A 16,651-nucleotide genomic window follows, 5' to 3' on the forward strand; every position below is an offset into this window, starting at 1 on the left:
GACACAGCTTATAGTTTTTCTTTTAATTTCTCTGGTAAAACTTATAAATTCGGGAAACATGAATCATCATTACTATCAGAAAAAAACGAATTTTGCTATATAAAAGAATGAATGCTACTCTTTAGATTGCTTTTGTGTTTTATATACTTTAACTTTTTATTACTTTTCAAAAAAACTTTCTGGATTTCACACGTGAAAAGAGAGAAAAAAAATTATTTCACAGTAGAACTTTAATTATCTAATTTTGAACGTAACCCTTTCAAAAATACGATGAATAGAAACTAAATATTAAAGCCCGATTTCTTTTCTTTAGAGATTTCTAAAATTATTTATCTGGAATTATAAAAATAAGTCTACAGGGACTATCGAGTAACAACAATATTTCAACAAACCGAAAAATCAATCATCCGCATGAGGATTCACAATTGACATCGATTTTCGTTGTTTTCTTTGCAATTTTTAAAAAAAATAATCCTATATATTCTTAGCTTCATTCTTTCGTGAACAATGCATAACGTTTCCTTACATCATTATTAAAATACTTAAGAATAGAATTGTTTTTTTTAAATCTCCATTTTTAAATTACTTCTTGAGTTATAATATATCGCTGTCCATTAATGATATTTTACAAGCATTATAAAAATCGGCTAAAATGCCAACTTTGGCACCTTTTCTTAAACGTTCGCTAACTTTAAAAAGAAAAAGATTAAATTATTACATAATTTAATTTTCAAATATTTGCTAGATTAACAAAAAGTTCAGTTGATACTGACTGGATTATTTGGCTTTTTAATAACGTTTATTCAAAATACTGTTCTTTAGCTGCGATAAATTCTGTTCAAAATGATCAAGAAATAAAAATCATAAAATCATTTTATAAATTCTCAAAAAGCCTCAGTATTAACTTCGTGAACTCTCTTTCGCCTTGTTGTATTGATAAAGCGGAATCAGAGTTTCAACACATAACATAACGTCATCCTGTGCCCCGGTGCCTATAACACTAAGTTATCTAACCAGTTAGATAACTTAACACAGCACAGCTGCACATTGAAAGAGCAGCAAGTTTTTTAATTCCAGGATGTCATAAAATCATGATACTGTGTGGAATGTATTTCATTTTATTTGTCCTTTTCTTCGAATTTTTGGTCTTGTCCATGCCATTTATGAAACATTTATTCAAATTAAAGTTACAGTATTTTAAATAATACTTCTCGATTGTCTACAAACATTCAAGAATTTGCAATAAATAAATAAATATGTAACAAAACTTTTGAATCGTACTTAATGTCTTCTGAAAATAGTTTTTTTTTCTGAATAGAACACAGTATTCTTTAGAAAAATTATTAAATTTAAGAAATTTCTACTTATATTTTCATGACATATACAAAATTACAAATTATACAAAATATTATACAACCCCTCTCCCCCCCCCCCGAGATAGAATGGAATGTGTTCCTAAGCATACTCATTTAAAATACTGAGTGATGAGTTCTTAGTAATTTAACGTTTTAACTTTTCTACCGAAGGACGAATAAGTTGAGATACAATAGTTGATAATTGAAATATTTTGAATATTAAATTTCTTATAGTTTGGAAGGCCTCCTAAGCCATAAATGGTTCCATCAATATGTTTATTTCATCTTGCATAATTTTGTCTTTTAATTGTTTTTATTTTTCTTCTATTTGTCGTTTTTTCAATCTATAAAAATTTGTATCTAAATAAAATTTCTTTCTAAAACGCAGTTTTTATTTTCTGTGACTTATGAAATGCTCATGAAATCGTTGAATTTTGATTTTAACATGATATCATGCACAGAGTGGGCATATTATATGCATAAATTACTACAGGCATAACGGAAAAAGTATCTAAAATATTTCACAGACCCACTTATGGATATGAAGCTTGATACTAAATATTTCTTCCATAGTAAATGCTCAGTTCAAAATATTTTTCACATTTTCGATTGAATTTTTAAATAAAAATGAACTGAAATTTTAGTGCATTTTCCTCAATAACTTTGGAGATTAATTAGTAAGTGACTCTAAATTGCATTATTAGAGCAGATCCTAATCTTATTGCTTATGATATTTCAAAAACGTCTCTGTTAAATTCTTAAGGAAGGAAGGAAGGAATGTTCTCCGGCGTATGCTTCTGAATCGTTGTTCTTAGCTTTTGCCGGGTTAACAGTAATCGAATTTCACGAATACCACAATAGTTGCTTAAACTGTATCTGATGCCACCAAGGTGCCTAGTTATCTTCAAATAAAAAACACGAATACCACAATAGTTGTTAAAACTGTACCCGACGCTACCAAGATGCCGAGTAAACAAAAACCAAAACAAAAAAACTAGAAACATCGCTTAAACCCTACCCGATGCCACCAAAAAGCCAAAATGGCCTTCCTCTTAAGAAGACCTTCAAAAGAAAAGTCACAAATCCAATCAAACGAAAGCGGGATGCAGCCTAACTTCGCACGTAATGAGTCTCTTGCTGCTTCATATAAAGGACAAGAAAGAACGATATGTTAGCAGGTTTCTGGAACCTTGCAGTGGGAACAATAAGGAGAATCGATTAGTCCACATTTAAAAAGAATAGCATTAACTGAGAGAGTTCTAGAAATGAGTCGAAAAATCAATACCTCGTTTCGTCTAGACAAGTTGATTGTTTTTAGGTTGAATTCGTTGAAAATTTTCCAGCCACCATGTACTTATCATAGTATTTAGAATTTTTCCATTCTTTATTTTGCTTCAGCCGGATAGCTTTGTAACTTGCCGATCTCAGGCGAAATCCAGTCGCAGATTATCGCAATGTCCAAAAACTCTTCTTCCCCACTGAGATTATTTATTTCAGCAAGGGAACTTTGCTCAAGAACAAGACCTGGGCCATGAGATTGGCTGTAACCAAAATTTGATTCGAGCAATGCTATTTTATTATTTAAGGAGTCTATAGTCATTTGCGGATTTTCAATAATGTTGCGGAGAGTATTCTCTTCAACTTTTTTGTCACAGTTGTTTTTGATTTCCACGATGCGATTTACGCATTGGCGGTTCACTTCCTTAAGTTTTGAAATTTCATTCCCCTGTGGAATAAGACCAGTAATCAGCTTTGTTAACTCCTGAAGGGCTGATTTGAAGTCCGAAACTTGTTTGTCGGTGTTATCAAGAATGAGAATTGGCGAATCACTCTTGACTTTTTGCGCGAAAGTTGGCGATGTCACTAATCTCCTTGCTTCCTGAAAAGAGATGTCCTTGTCTCTGACTAAATTAATAATTTCTTTTTCTATCGAGTAGAATCAGCAATCCATACTGAGAGCGTCATGCGCCTCTTCACAACGAAAACATTTAGTGGGTAGAGCACATTCCTCAGCGTGTGTGCCCCCACAATTTTTACATCTTTTGTTATTTTCACAACGAAGTTGTGTGTGTCCAAATTTCAGACACTTATAGCCCACTTTGGGGTTCTCAATAGATTTTGAAACTTTAAATATTTTCCGACCAAGATTTATTTCTTTGCGGTTGGATTTGCCTATTTCTTCGAATACCACAAATGGAATGGGATCAGATGTTCCCGTCTTTTTGAACCTCACAATTCTCGCTGCAGTGATATTTTGAACAGAGAGTTCGTTGTTGATATCAGCATTGCTCATGTCAATATCAACATCACGAATAATATATTTGGTGACGATGTTCATATCAATAATTCGGACACAAGCGTTTGGAAAACACGTAACAAAGTTCGTCACTTTTTTCAATTGAGTTTATATGACTCGTAACAAGAATTAATTTTTTATGTTTATTTAGAAAAATGTATCATCACTCTGAGTGATGGGTCCAAATTCGGCGTTAATGTCAGTTGGCTTAATCCATGGGGATGAGCCTGTATTGCTATCTATACACAATTTAACAGTAGAACAGCCTCTTTGAAGTGCAATCCTAGCTTTGTCTACAATTGGGAACTCATTTGTCAAGGTATAGTTGATTCTTCGATCTTTGCAGCAGCTCTCAGACAAAGAATCATTGGGTTTACGCTTCGTCATACTCGACAAAACTTTGGCTGGCATCTGCCAGAGAGGAACAAAACATTTACAAAAAGCAAATAATTTTAAACATAGAAGACTTACCTTTAAGTCTCTGAAAGAAAAAAAAAATACCCTTTCCACAAACACTTAACCGCCAATGAAAAATGGCGTCGAACACCAGTTAAAAAAAGGAAAACACCTCCTTCTAAGTTATCTCGAACAAAAGAAGACCGCAAAAACAAGGTAATAATCACCCTAACAACCGCAACATGAAGAAAGAAAAAGACTGAACAACCAGAAAGAACCCAAGTCACACCAAGAAATAATTCAAAAGGGAGAGCCAAGAAAACACAACCTTCTTCCTTCACTTCCAACTGCCTTTTTCATTCTTAAGGAATTAACAACATTTTTAGAAAAATTACACATATAGGATGTTACCAACATGGAAAAAATAAATTTCTGAATTTTAAGATAGTATTAAAATATTCCTAATATTGATAATTTTTGTTCCGAAGTCACTGCAGAAAAACAGCAATATTTCGAGTGCTTTAAAATGTTGTCAGTATTTTTTTTTTTTTTTTCTGTTATCTAAAAGAATGGGCGAGCGAAGTTTGGTTGAAATCTCCGCGTTTATTTCGAAGGAAAATTTGGAACATGCACACAATGACTTTTTCGAATTCTCGATTTTCCCTCTCCTTCGTTGGCAAGAATAATCGCACCAATCAAAACTGTTCCAATTACTTACTTTTTCCCTTATAGGGATTTTGGTGGAGGAATTTCTGTAATTATTCTTATATGCCGTTTGTTTGTATGTAATGATGTTCAAAGTACGGAATGTGAATTTAGTTGTGAAGAAATAAATGCTTTGTGGGTCGAATCTTTTAATTTGTAGGAATTTCTGAAATGAGTGATTCCATTTCAGAAATGAAGCAACTGTTCTCTGCTCCGATGGAAAATTGAAGGTACGACTTTTATATTCAGAAGTTAAGTTTTTTTGTTTAAATTTTTTGAAACTGTTTAATCATAATTTTACGGTTTTTAAATCATTTTATAATAAATAAAAATGTAATTTTTTATAATAAATAATTGTATTAAAAAGGTTAAATAATCATTTTATAATTTAAATAGTTTTACGGTTTCACTCAAAAGTTTAAGTTTAAAACATAATTTATCGATTTTTAGTTCGATAATTAGTTTTTTAAATCCATAAAATAATAAATGACTTCAATCAGGGTATTATTTTTTGGACATTTTATCTGAGGGTATGAAATGTTTCCACGTTAGTTTTAAACTATACAACAATAACTAATTTATGCAAGGCCCATAGTCGTACTATGGAAGGATGTAATCATCATTCCGAATGGACGGAGAATTTGTGAATGCAATCATCGGTGCTGATTGTTGAGCAAAAATAAGCTATTGGGTGTCCATATTCACATGCATCATTCTTCCCATATTCATATACTAGTCGCCTTTCGCGACCAGCCGGTTCACCCATCTTAATGCTCGTTAAAATTTTCTGTTAAATATTTTATGTAACTTGCCTTTAATAGCTTCTCCATCAAAATATTTTTAATCTTCAAATTTTGATAGTCATTAATTCATTCATATTAGTATAAAGACCTTAAGCCATAATGTACTATGTATCTAATTTTCTGTCAGCTCTCATAAAATTTAAACTTTAAATTAAAGTGGAATTAAACTACAATTAATATAAAAAACATTTTTTTTTCACTGAAACCACGAATGTTTTTAAAAATATGAGTCTGAAACAGAATCTTTCAGCATTTAAATCTTACGAGCACTACAGAATAATTTTCATAATTTATGTAGTTTCTTAAGAGTTATTCTACAAAAATTTTCAGATTCAAAATAAATTTTGGTTTTTAGTTTTACTTTCAAAATGGATTTAAATGACGTTAATAAGAATATTTTATTTTATTTTGGTCTGTAAGTACCTATAATTCAAAAATTTATGAAGTTTAAATTTTATACTGTCCTTTGGTCTTAAGGAATCGTATTCTGCGAAATATTCTTGACTCTGCAATTTTTTAAATAAGAAAATGAACGTTTTTATCTCCCGCTATTAAATCTGATCGATATATGAAGTTCTGAATTAAATAGTTTAGAACAATCAACATTTTCGTCATTTAAGGTCAAACAGTTTTGATAAACCCTAAGCGGAGGGGGTCATCTTTGAGAAGGTCGATGAAGTGGTATTTTTTTTATTTATGCAAGACCTATAGCCATATTCAGGGATGTAATCATCATTCCGAATTAAAAGAAAATTTATGAATGTAATCCTCGGTCCTGATTATAGAGCAGAAATGAGCTATTCACTGCCCATATTCACGTGCATCATTCTTCCCATGCTCATATATTACAAATAATTCAAATGATGACAAAAGATTCGAAAACATGAAGACAAACTTTATTTAAAATAACAAGTTTTGGAATATCACGAAGTTTGTTTCGTTCCTACATGGAAATGGCACCGGAACTTCCTGTAATAATAAAAAAAATTAGTATGAATCCAATAATGTAAAAATCATAACCACAACTTTCTATTTGACATAAGAATTCACTTAACTTCCTAATTAGATGTGACATTTATTATTATTTCGATTACTAAAATAAGGAGCATTTGTGATATTGAAGCGTTTCTAAGGGATTTTTTGCATTTTAAATCATTTAAGGCTTACATATAATTGCAGATTAAAAATTAAAAATTCAGTCATTTGATGCAAAGGCGTGATTTTAATTTTCTTTTTGACATAAATTGCAAAATGATCAGTTTGACTCATTTTATGCAATTAGGGATCACTTGTTATTTTGTGGGAGAAATTCGAATTCGTCATCAGCTTTGCAATAATAAGCAGTCTCAATCGCTCGCAATACAGGAGGCAGTCATTTTTTAATTATCCTTGGGTATTAATCACACAATGTTTGATAAAAAAAAAGAATTCTCCAATAAAAAAAAAAGCAGATGTTTTAAAACTTCAAAAAAAAATTTTTTTTTCCCTGTGAAACTACAATTCAAAATTGCATCTGTATGCCTCCAAATGTAAATATTTTTAAGAACATTTTCCTGGGGATCCGTGCCCTTCAGCAATTTTACGGATTTTCTAGTAGTACACATATATTATATAAAAAAGTGCTGTAGAAAATATTGAATAATATAATATCTCACAGTATAGTGCAACATGCTAATGCTATCTACGACACTTCGCGGCTAATCAGGATTTCACCACTTATATCACAAAATAGTTGGAAAAACGCAGCATAAGAATTCTTTCAGTTATGTTTTACAGAATTCAGAAGCGTTCTCTTCTTGCCTTTGTTGTCCACTGGCACAATACAAGAATGGGGCTGCATATCCTCCTGCTGGTGTGTAGTGAAAGTTTGTTGAGGGGGTTTCCGGCTCAGGTGTCACCCTCGTCATCTAATCGCGGTTCAAAATGACGACGTCCGTCTCAAAATAGCCCTAGTATTGCTTTAAAACGGGACGTTAATATAATCTAATCTAACCTAATCAAAAATACAAATTTAAAAAATTCTTCCAAATCGGAATGTGAGTTAATTATAAATGTGTAGAGAACGTGATTCACCTTTCTAATAGGCCGGGACGCCATACTGCTGGTAAGGAGCTTTCACGTGACGGGACGCAGAGTCGTCGTAGTAGTAGGAGCTGTCGTAGTTGTACGGCTTGTAGTAATTGGACAGGTAGTCGCGATTGTAGGTGTCTGTATAGTCGTACGGTCTGTAGATACCCCCGGACAGAAAGAGGTGCTGACCCCCTTGGTCGTAGGATGTGCTCGGATACTGACCCTGCCTACTCCTGTAAGAATCGTAACTGGAGACTCCGTAGGGGCGGTAATTGTAGGGCTGGTAGGCCGCTTGGTAAGACGGTTGGTTGGCGGCCTGCTTCTGCTTGTCGTAACCTTCAGCGCTTGCGTAGTGGGCGAAGGCCATCAGAAAGATAAGTGCCTGTACAGACATAGAAAAGAGTCTTATTAATAACACAAAATGAAAGAGGGTGATGTAATTCAATTCCATAATCCAAACGAGAATAACTATTTTTCTAAATACGCTATCGTACCTTTAAAATTCGACAATGACGATTTTCCTGTTTGACATTACTGATTTTAGAAGGAAAAAAAATAATCACTCTGATTTTTCCAAAGGATTTTCCGATGAAACTATTGATGCTTATAGAATGTGTTGAGAGAAAAAAAAATTATTCAATTCGTAATAAAAAGGAAAGATACTCGGTGTGAAAACTGCTCAGACGGAAGATGTAACAAAATGTCTCCCTCTCTTTTGATGATAATGCCATGTCCGCGGTACAACGGAAAGGGGCTGCAGTAGCTTCTGAAAGTAAAGACCCCAGAGCACCTGAAGGCAGAAGTCTGACTTCTAGCTCATATGGAGATGGTATTCATACACTCACTTGCCCAACCCCTTTACACGTGGGGGGGGGAAGCCCTTTCACACACCTCATAAATAGAACACAGGATAAAGAACAACCCTGCCCGAATCAGGACTCGAACCCGGGACGCCCAGACCACGGGGAAGCCCCCTCTTTTCTTCAAACGAATGAATCTCACTGTCTTTTTTATCACTGTGGTCGTTCGTACGGTTCTCAGAAATGTTCTTTATTTTGTTTAAGAAAGTTGGTAAGAAAATTGTTCTTCCATAGAAATGTGTAAATATAAAGTACCAAATCTGAAACATAATACAGCTGGTTGCTTTTATGGAAATGGTACATATGAAATGTGATTTATCAAGATTAATTAAAAATAAAAATATTTGAATATATTTCAATTTAATTATATTTATTTGACATCTTTAAAAATAAAATAACTCCTTTTTAAAAATACTCTTCATTCATTTAATATTTCTTTCTTTTGTAAACGAATAATAGTAATGAACAATATAATTTCTTAAATATAGTGCAATCTTATAGTATTTACACATAGAATTTGTAATTTTTCTCATTTGACATGAACAATATGTGTGACATACAACTGGAGTCATGCTAATGTCATCGGCAAATATTAACGGGTCTATCAATGACATACTTCGACAGGATCAACATCCGGAGTTTCGTGTCACCAGGCGCAAACGTGTTAAAGGCAATCACGATCCTGTCATACTCTTATGAGAAGAGAAATGAGTTTTAGCGTAAGAAATAGAGTGAACAGATTTTCTGAACTTCAATCCTGAACATTTATTAATAAAAAAAAAAGGTTCAAAGAAGCATAAATGACATGTTTTAAAATTCATTTCCTGTTTTCGATTCATGCACTTAAGCTATAATCTTCAAATTTAAAAGCTCAGATTAATTGCACAAGATTGCTACAAAGAATGTGTGCAGTTCAGCATTGCGAAGTGACGTGAAATGACTGGTAGTTGACTGAATGTCGAAGAATGCCTTATTGTACTGCACCTTCGAGATGGCTTCTTTCTGTAATGTCACTTTTTTTCCAGAAACAGCAACGGTCAGAGATTTAGCAACATACAGTTCAAAAACGTCTACAAACTTCCATTTCGACAAAATATGAACTAAGGGCTCTTATTTGTTAAAAATGATGCATTGCACTAAGACGGCCTGCGACAGCAGTGAGAGTTACTTGCGTCTAGGCTGGAAATAAAGTCCTTTGCTTTCCCTGGACTGATTTTAGTACACACGAAACTAGCAAGATTAAAAATATTAGCAAGATGAGAAAGATTTTTCACTTTACACGAAAAGAATAATATAGAACATTTTCTACTTGTCTTAGATGTCTGCTTATTATTAACAAGGCCGAATGATCATATAGGACTTTATCTTCAACTAAAACAACTTTGAGGTCTGGTTTTATTTGGAGGTATTTTAAGATAATTTAATTTCGTTCTTTTATATTCATAAAAAGGCCCTGAATTCGAATTTATTCAACTTAGAATCAAGAATCAAATCATTTCAGAACATTATGCTTGGGATTTTTTTTTCATATTTTCATATTTTTTTAGCTCATCAGAATAGTCCTTTATATTGTAGTTGGTCGGCTGATGCTGATCTAAAAGAGAGCAACCCTCAGACAGTCTTCGCAGTGCCTCGGCGAAGAGGAATCCGCAAAACAACAGTATCCATCGACACGAAATGGCTTTCGACCCTCTCTTATTGCATTCGGGGACATATGCACACAATTTTGACTTAATAATTAAAAGAGTTCTGTAATTGAAAATAGTTTTTTTTTTTTTGAAAAAAAAAAATATCAGTTTCTTTTTCTTTTGTTAAAAACAAACAGTCTTCTTTAGTTGTGACTTGAGATTTTTGAAAAACAATTTAGAACTGCGAATAAATGAGTGTGTTATATTTTGAAATGCCGAGGATAGGGATTGCAATACCGGACCAAAATTTCAATACCGGTATTCGGTATTTTTTAAATCTTAATACCGGGATACCGGTATTAGAAATTTTAGAAAAAGAAAGAAAACACAGGTGTTTCTTTGTTTTATTTGCCAGTTTTATAAGAGAGTGTAAATGTCCCAAAAAATAATTTATAACTTATAAATTATAACAGTATATAATCACAAAGTAAAAAAACATCTTATTTATTTAAATCACAAAAAAAGTGTAAATATCACTATTCAGTCTGTGGTACTTTTACAAAGTTTTGAAATGTGATCTTAAAAAAACATAATGCATCAATTGTACTGTCATTAAGACTGAAAACTAATTTTGAGTAAAAATTACTAGCTGTCGAAAACGCTCTTTCGGCATCTACGCTAGTTTGTGGTACTGTTAGCAAGGTGCGATATATTGCCAAGTATTTATCTCTAAATCCCTTATCTTCAAATAAAATAAATCGATTTCTCGTCGGATGATTTTGGATATAGCTGATTTCTGTATTGTATTTTGGTTCGTTTAAATTTTTTTATTTATCGCTAATTCTAATTTTTGTTCAAGAGACAATTCCTTTTCACTATCGACAGTAGTGACATCATAATCTTCGATAATTGAACCGAATTCTTCTGAATGTGGATAGGTTTGTGGGTAAAAAATTTTAAGAAAATTTACTCTAAACTTAATCAGATTTGAATTGGTTATTTTCTTTTCTTCATTTTCATTTTTAAAATCATTATAATTATGTAAATACCATAAGACATTTTCTATTTCGGTATGCCTATCTTCTGTGCGAGTTTTCAATGGAATATATAATTCTTCAGATAGTGATGTGTGCTGTTCTTTCAATGACTGCAACATGAAATTTATTGTTGCATTAGCTGTTAATAAATTAGAATCTCTCAGACATAATGCCTCAATAGTCAGTTTTATTGGAAGTAGAGCTGATATAGTTCTGGATATTAAGTCGAATTCACTATCTGAAAAATTAATTTACAGGTTTAAGTCGATTATTGCTTTTTGGATTGTATTTCTCAGTTTCAAAAATCGTTCCATCATTTGGAGTAAACTGTTCCAACGTGTTTTAGAATCTAATATTAACATATATTCTGTTTTATTTTCAGTTAGTATATATTTTAGTAATATATCTTTTTTATAGGTGAACGTTTAAATATCTTAACAATTTTTCGAACTTTATAAATTATAGGAAGCCTTTCTTGATAGGTTAATATTTCATCCTCATTAGCAATATCTTCTTCAACAATTACATTGTCATTATCTTCATTGTCAATATCACTCTCACTATTTTCAAAGTTGGAATCCGAAATTTCTATATCCACAGTATTTGGATTCTTCTGTTCTTTATTTTTTTGATATAATACATCTATTACTCCTAAACTTTTTTTCATAATTGTTGCCCCATCAGTCGTTATGGTTACAATATTTTCTTTCAGGGATAATCAATGTTTCACTAATTTAGATTTAAGCAATTAATTAGCTAATTAATTTCGCCCGTTAGGGAGACATAAAAACAAAAACGTATACTATTTTGCTATGTTTCGCGATACCTGAACATATAGTGGAGACAATTTTAAAAATTTCTAGTAAATACCGAAAAACCGGTATTTAAACTTGTGAATACCGGTATTACGAAATTGTACAAATGGCTCAAAATACCGGTATTCGGTATCCCGGTATACCGGTATTGCAATCCCTAGTCGAGGAGAAATATATGGGAAATACTCTCACCAATTCTGTTGAAAATGATTTATAATGAAACGCTTATTTCAGTTTATTAAACTATTTTACCTTGAATAATACTTGCTCAGGTATTAAATTACAAAAACTGGCAAAACATTTTTATAAGTTAGGAACCTGAACCTGACTGAGTAATTCTTTAAAATCACTATTTAAATGCGATGTTTACAAATAAATTCAAATATTTTTCAAAGAAAGTAAGTTGATACAATATGCTGATAATGCGATATAATAAAAAATCTGTAATCGTAAAAATAAACACACTACACAACGAAAAACGGGGTATGTAATAAAAAATGGACTGATTGCCACCCCCGCGGAAATAACGCAGGATACGCAGCTGGAGGATTAAAAAACATAAGCGGCTCTTGCAAGGGCTTTGGTACAACAAATAATGCTGTTAAAGTAGACAAACAAAGCAAAAAAGCAATGAAACTTGCTGAGAATGTAAAAAAAAAAAAAAAAGTCCAGATCGCAATAACTCCCAACAAAAATCTGTTTTCAAATTGTTCGAGATTGAACGTAAGAACTTAAACAGTATTTATTACATGTTCTTCTCTCAGAGTCAATCAAAATAGTTCTTATCAAGGGAAATGGGAACATTAGTATCTTCAAAAAATTTATTTTTCAATTTTAATCTAATAAAATAGAATGCTTTTCACGGATTGCCGAATTGTATAATTTCAATAGTTTTGAAAAGTCTAAAATTTATAAATTATCTTTTAACAATAAATCGAATACGAGCTCTGATGGTTGAAAGATAGTTTTTATGCACAGGTAAAATTGTTTTTATGCACAGCCCTGTTTCCTACAAATATCGGTACACGTTGAACACATTCCATTCTTTATAATCGTATGCAACCTTATACGAAAATATTTACAAGCATTCTGTACCTGTTAAACCTGCTGGTCTTTTTCTTCGCAGTGTAAAGGTTATTTATCATCCAAAATATCATATTTTTTAGATTTTGAGGTTACACGGCATTCATTATTATTTGAAATTTGTATTATTAGTATATTTAACCTTATATAGGGCATAATTCTGGGGCATTGACAAATAAATTTTTTTAGAGTTACATCATGATAAACTGATGATGTAAATACTAAAACACCAAAATTGTGTTGATTTGCCTTTTAATATATGAAATAAGGAGCGGTAAATATGCGTACCAGAGATCGTCCAGGGAAAACTGAAAGCATGATTACCACTGAACGTTAAACGTAAAAATATCACCGAATGTTCATTGGTAAGCCTACTTAACACTATAGTAGGTAATTTAAAACAACTTTATATAGTTATTTTAGTTAAAAATGATAGAATTCAGATTCTGTGATATCTTACATTAAAATTTGTTCATTTTGCATTTATTAGGTTGGCTGGGGGGGATTTTACATTGCATAAAAATAAAAATGTTGCAATCTGATGCAATTTTATTAATAACATCTTAGCCACGTTTTGCTTTAAGAGATAAATTAAAATGTCGTAATTTACAGAATTCAAATAATCAATACATCAAAACTGAAGTCAAAATATGCTTAAATCATTAACAGAAAGATTCCGAATTTTACGAAATTCCAACTGCATCAAAAGTGTTCGCTCCTTTTATAAATGAATGTTTAATTTAAATTAAATAAATTAAATAATAAATAATAATTAAATATAAGTATTTTTAGACATAAGGAGCACGACACAGTGGTGTTTCATGTCTGAAAACCTTCTCAGGAGTTAAAATTGAATGACAAATGTTGGAATTGAATGCCTCTACGAAAATCCTAACATCGTGAACAGGTAGTGATAAGCATATTTATCACTTTTGAGTTTAAATGATATTTAACTATAGATTTAATGCATTTCTCAGCTATTGAGGTAGCCCCATCGAATGTTGCGCATCTGATTATCGTATTTATCATTTTAAAGTACTTTTTTGAGCCCATAAAAATCTTTTGCAGTTGGTAAGGATATATACCAGAGCACCATAAACGGTTAAATTAAAATAAGTTCATTATAATTATCAAACTTATCCTCACATATTATGTTAATTTTGGAGATATATTACTCTATATTATATTTTTTGGATTTGTGGTTACGAACTCGAAAATTGTCCTATCACAGCACATATTCGATTCGTCATTCAAAAACAAATACTATGAGAAACAAATATATTTCTTCTGTTCTATAATTAAACTAAAACATTCCTTCGGTATGTCCTGAATTTCTATCGGATATAAAATCTACTTGCCAAAGAATTCTCTTTATCTATGATTGAAATTTTGTTCGTTGTCGAGAGGGTCCCTCAAAAATTCACTTCTCCATAAACGAAATGTGCATCTGAAAAAAATGCATTTTTGCCCTGCACACATGTAAAGGAAATATTTCGGGGAAAAAATGCGAATCAAAAGGACCGACTCACCAGTTGCTTCATCTTCTATCTCTTGGTATTGGTTCACAAATCCTGTCGATACTACTAGTTCAGTGGCAACGGGGTGGTCGGCTGCAGACGAGAAGAAGGTATCGGTCCACACAGCTATGCGTGATCGCGTTTCGGAAAGGGACTTTAAATAGTTTTCGAATATTTTGTGGCCGGGTCACAGGTCGTCGCCGGTTTCCACTTCTCATCGCCTCCGCAGGGACGGACGCACGTGCCTCACGAACGACACTCATTCCTCTTGGTGGTCACCTTGAACCTGCCACCTGTAGGAGCTCTGATCCGTTTTGTCGAGTGTCAAAGTCAAGGTTTGTTCCTTCCCCAGGGGACCATAAAACGCAAAAGGATTGTCTCAATTTTAATCCGACTGTCTCAAAATGACAAGGTTGGCCGTGAAGTGGGGCAGTATTTCATTGTTATTGTTCCTCACTTTCTTTATATATCTGAAACAAGTGTGCGAGCGTCCCCTCAGGCGGACCATTTCTATCTTTTGACGATTATTTCACAGGAAAATACGTTTCCCGAGCTTCGCTGGATTCAGAAACCAAATAAATAAGAAACTTACATCGCAGACATTTCAAGGTTTTGGAAGTTTCTCTTGCTCATATCCCAAGTGCATGCAACTTATTTTGCTCGTGATTTTCTTTAACAGATTTCTTCTTCATGTTATCCCTGATGAACGAGCCAGACGTCTGAGATGAGCCGAGGCAGTCCCGGTCCCATTTTAAGAAGTTGCCTGCAGTAGTATCATCTTAGAAAAATTTCAATATAAGCCTACACGATTTACGAATACAAAAAATACATTTAAAAATAAAACGTACTTTCAAGATGGTTTTTCTTGCAGTACTTACAATAGAGTACGTATTAGGCACTTTCACATGAGTTAAAACAAATAATTAATTACAGTAATTATATACGCATAAATAAATTTTTTGTATTGTATGTATACTTTTTATAACCTGTTTGACTGGCCTACAATGAACTGAATTTTGGTGTTTGGGACTTAGAGTGTACATACGTCTGTATTTCTGGAAGGATCATTTTTTTTTCTGTTATATAAAGGTACGTTGAAGACTTAAGAAAAAAAACTTCATTTGTATATGTCATCGGAAATATTTATTTATAAATAAGGCGGATTAATATTTGAGCCGTCGAAATCATAAATTTCTATTATTAATTTCATTTTCTAATCTAATAACCTACAAAAACTCTCACGCATAAAAATGCTTATTGACCAACCAAATTTGATTTGTAGATATAATTCTGGTATATCTGCGATTCAATGCACAACAGGAACTATCATATCTTCGGAATAAGAAATGGTAGAGAAATGTGTTTGCGGCTGAACGAAATACGAAAGTGTAACACACAGAAAACATGACCACAGATCAGAGATTTCCTTAAATAGTAGTTACAATTGCTCTTCAGCCAGTGGGACAAAAAAGAACGGATTTGAACCCGGGCCAAAATCGCAACATAATTTGAAGGGCCATTTATTGCGATAGTCGTTGTCTCATGGCAACATGTGTGCATAGCAATGGGTGCAAAAAACGAGTATTTTTACTACTTTCGAGAACACAATGGCATACAGTCATAAAACTTACTTTCTGCACCTTTTGTCAAGATATTTTTTTATTCATTTAAATGCATAAATTTTCGACTGAATTTAAATCTGTCTAAAAAAGGATTTCATTACTTTGCTTATAATTCTGTCTTTAATCAATGGATTTTATTTTAAAATCTGACTTACTAAGTTTTTGTCATAAATGAGCAATGTTCTCAAATGGTATCATAAAAAATATGTATTGAAATTTTTTCTCTATATATAATGACTAAGATTCTTTAACTAAAATATAATAACTAACTAGATGAAATATACTAAAAAGTAGTTAAAAATAAACATAGATCTGAATTTTGTTAGTAAACGGTTAATTAAAAAAATTTATTAAAAATAAGTAAATACAACGTTATTTTCTAAAGTTTTAATTTTCTTTGAATCAACAGAATGTTTCTTTGAACAAAACTTTCTGTCAAAATCAACATAACTTTTCATTGAACG

General features: G+C 32.2%; 1 protein-coding gene across 1 annotated transcript; it reads right to left on the minus strand.

Annotated features, from left to right (window-relative positions):
• Positions 1 to 6,429: 6,429 nt before the first annotated feature.
• On the minus strand, positions 6,430 to 14,735 carry LOC129957370 (uncharacterized). The gene is made up of 3 exons (XM_056069662.1): positions 14,578 to 14,735; positions 7,629 to 8,007; positions 6,430 to 6,524 (listed from the first exon to the last, which is right to left on the minus strand). Exons 1-2 carry the CDS (start codon positions 14,587 to 14,589, stop codon positions 7,633 to 7,635), a joined length of 387 nt encoding a protein of 128 aa, XP_055925637.1. The 5' UTR covers positions 14,590 to 14,735; the 3' UTR covers positions 6,430 to 6,524; positions 7,629 to 7,632.
• Between the last annotated feature and the right edge of the window lie 1,916 nt (positions 14,736 to 16,651).

The sequence above is a fragment of the Argiope bruennichi genome, chromosome 11 (genome assembly GCF_947563725.1).
Source record: "Argiope bruennichi chromosome 11, qqArgBrue1.1, whole genome shotgun sequence".
Taxonomy (NCBI): domain Eukaryota; kingdom Metazoa; phylum Arthropoda; class Arachnida; order Araneae; family Araneidae; genus Argiope; species Argiope bruennichi.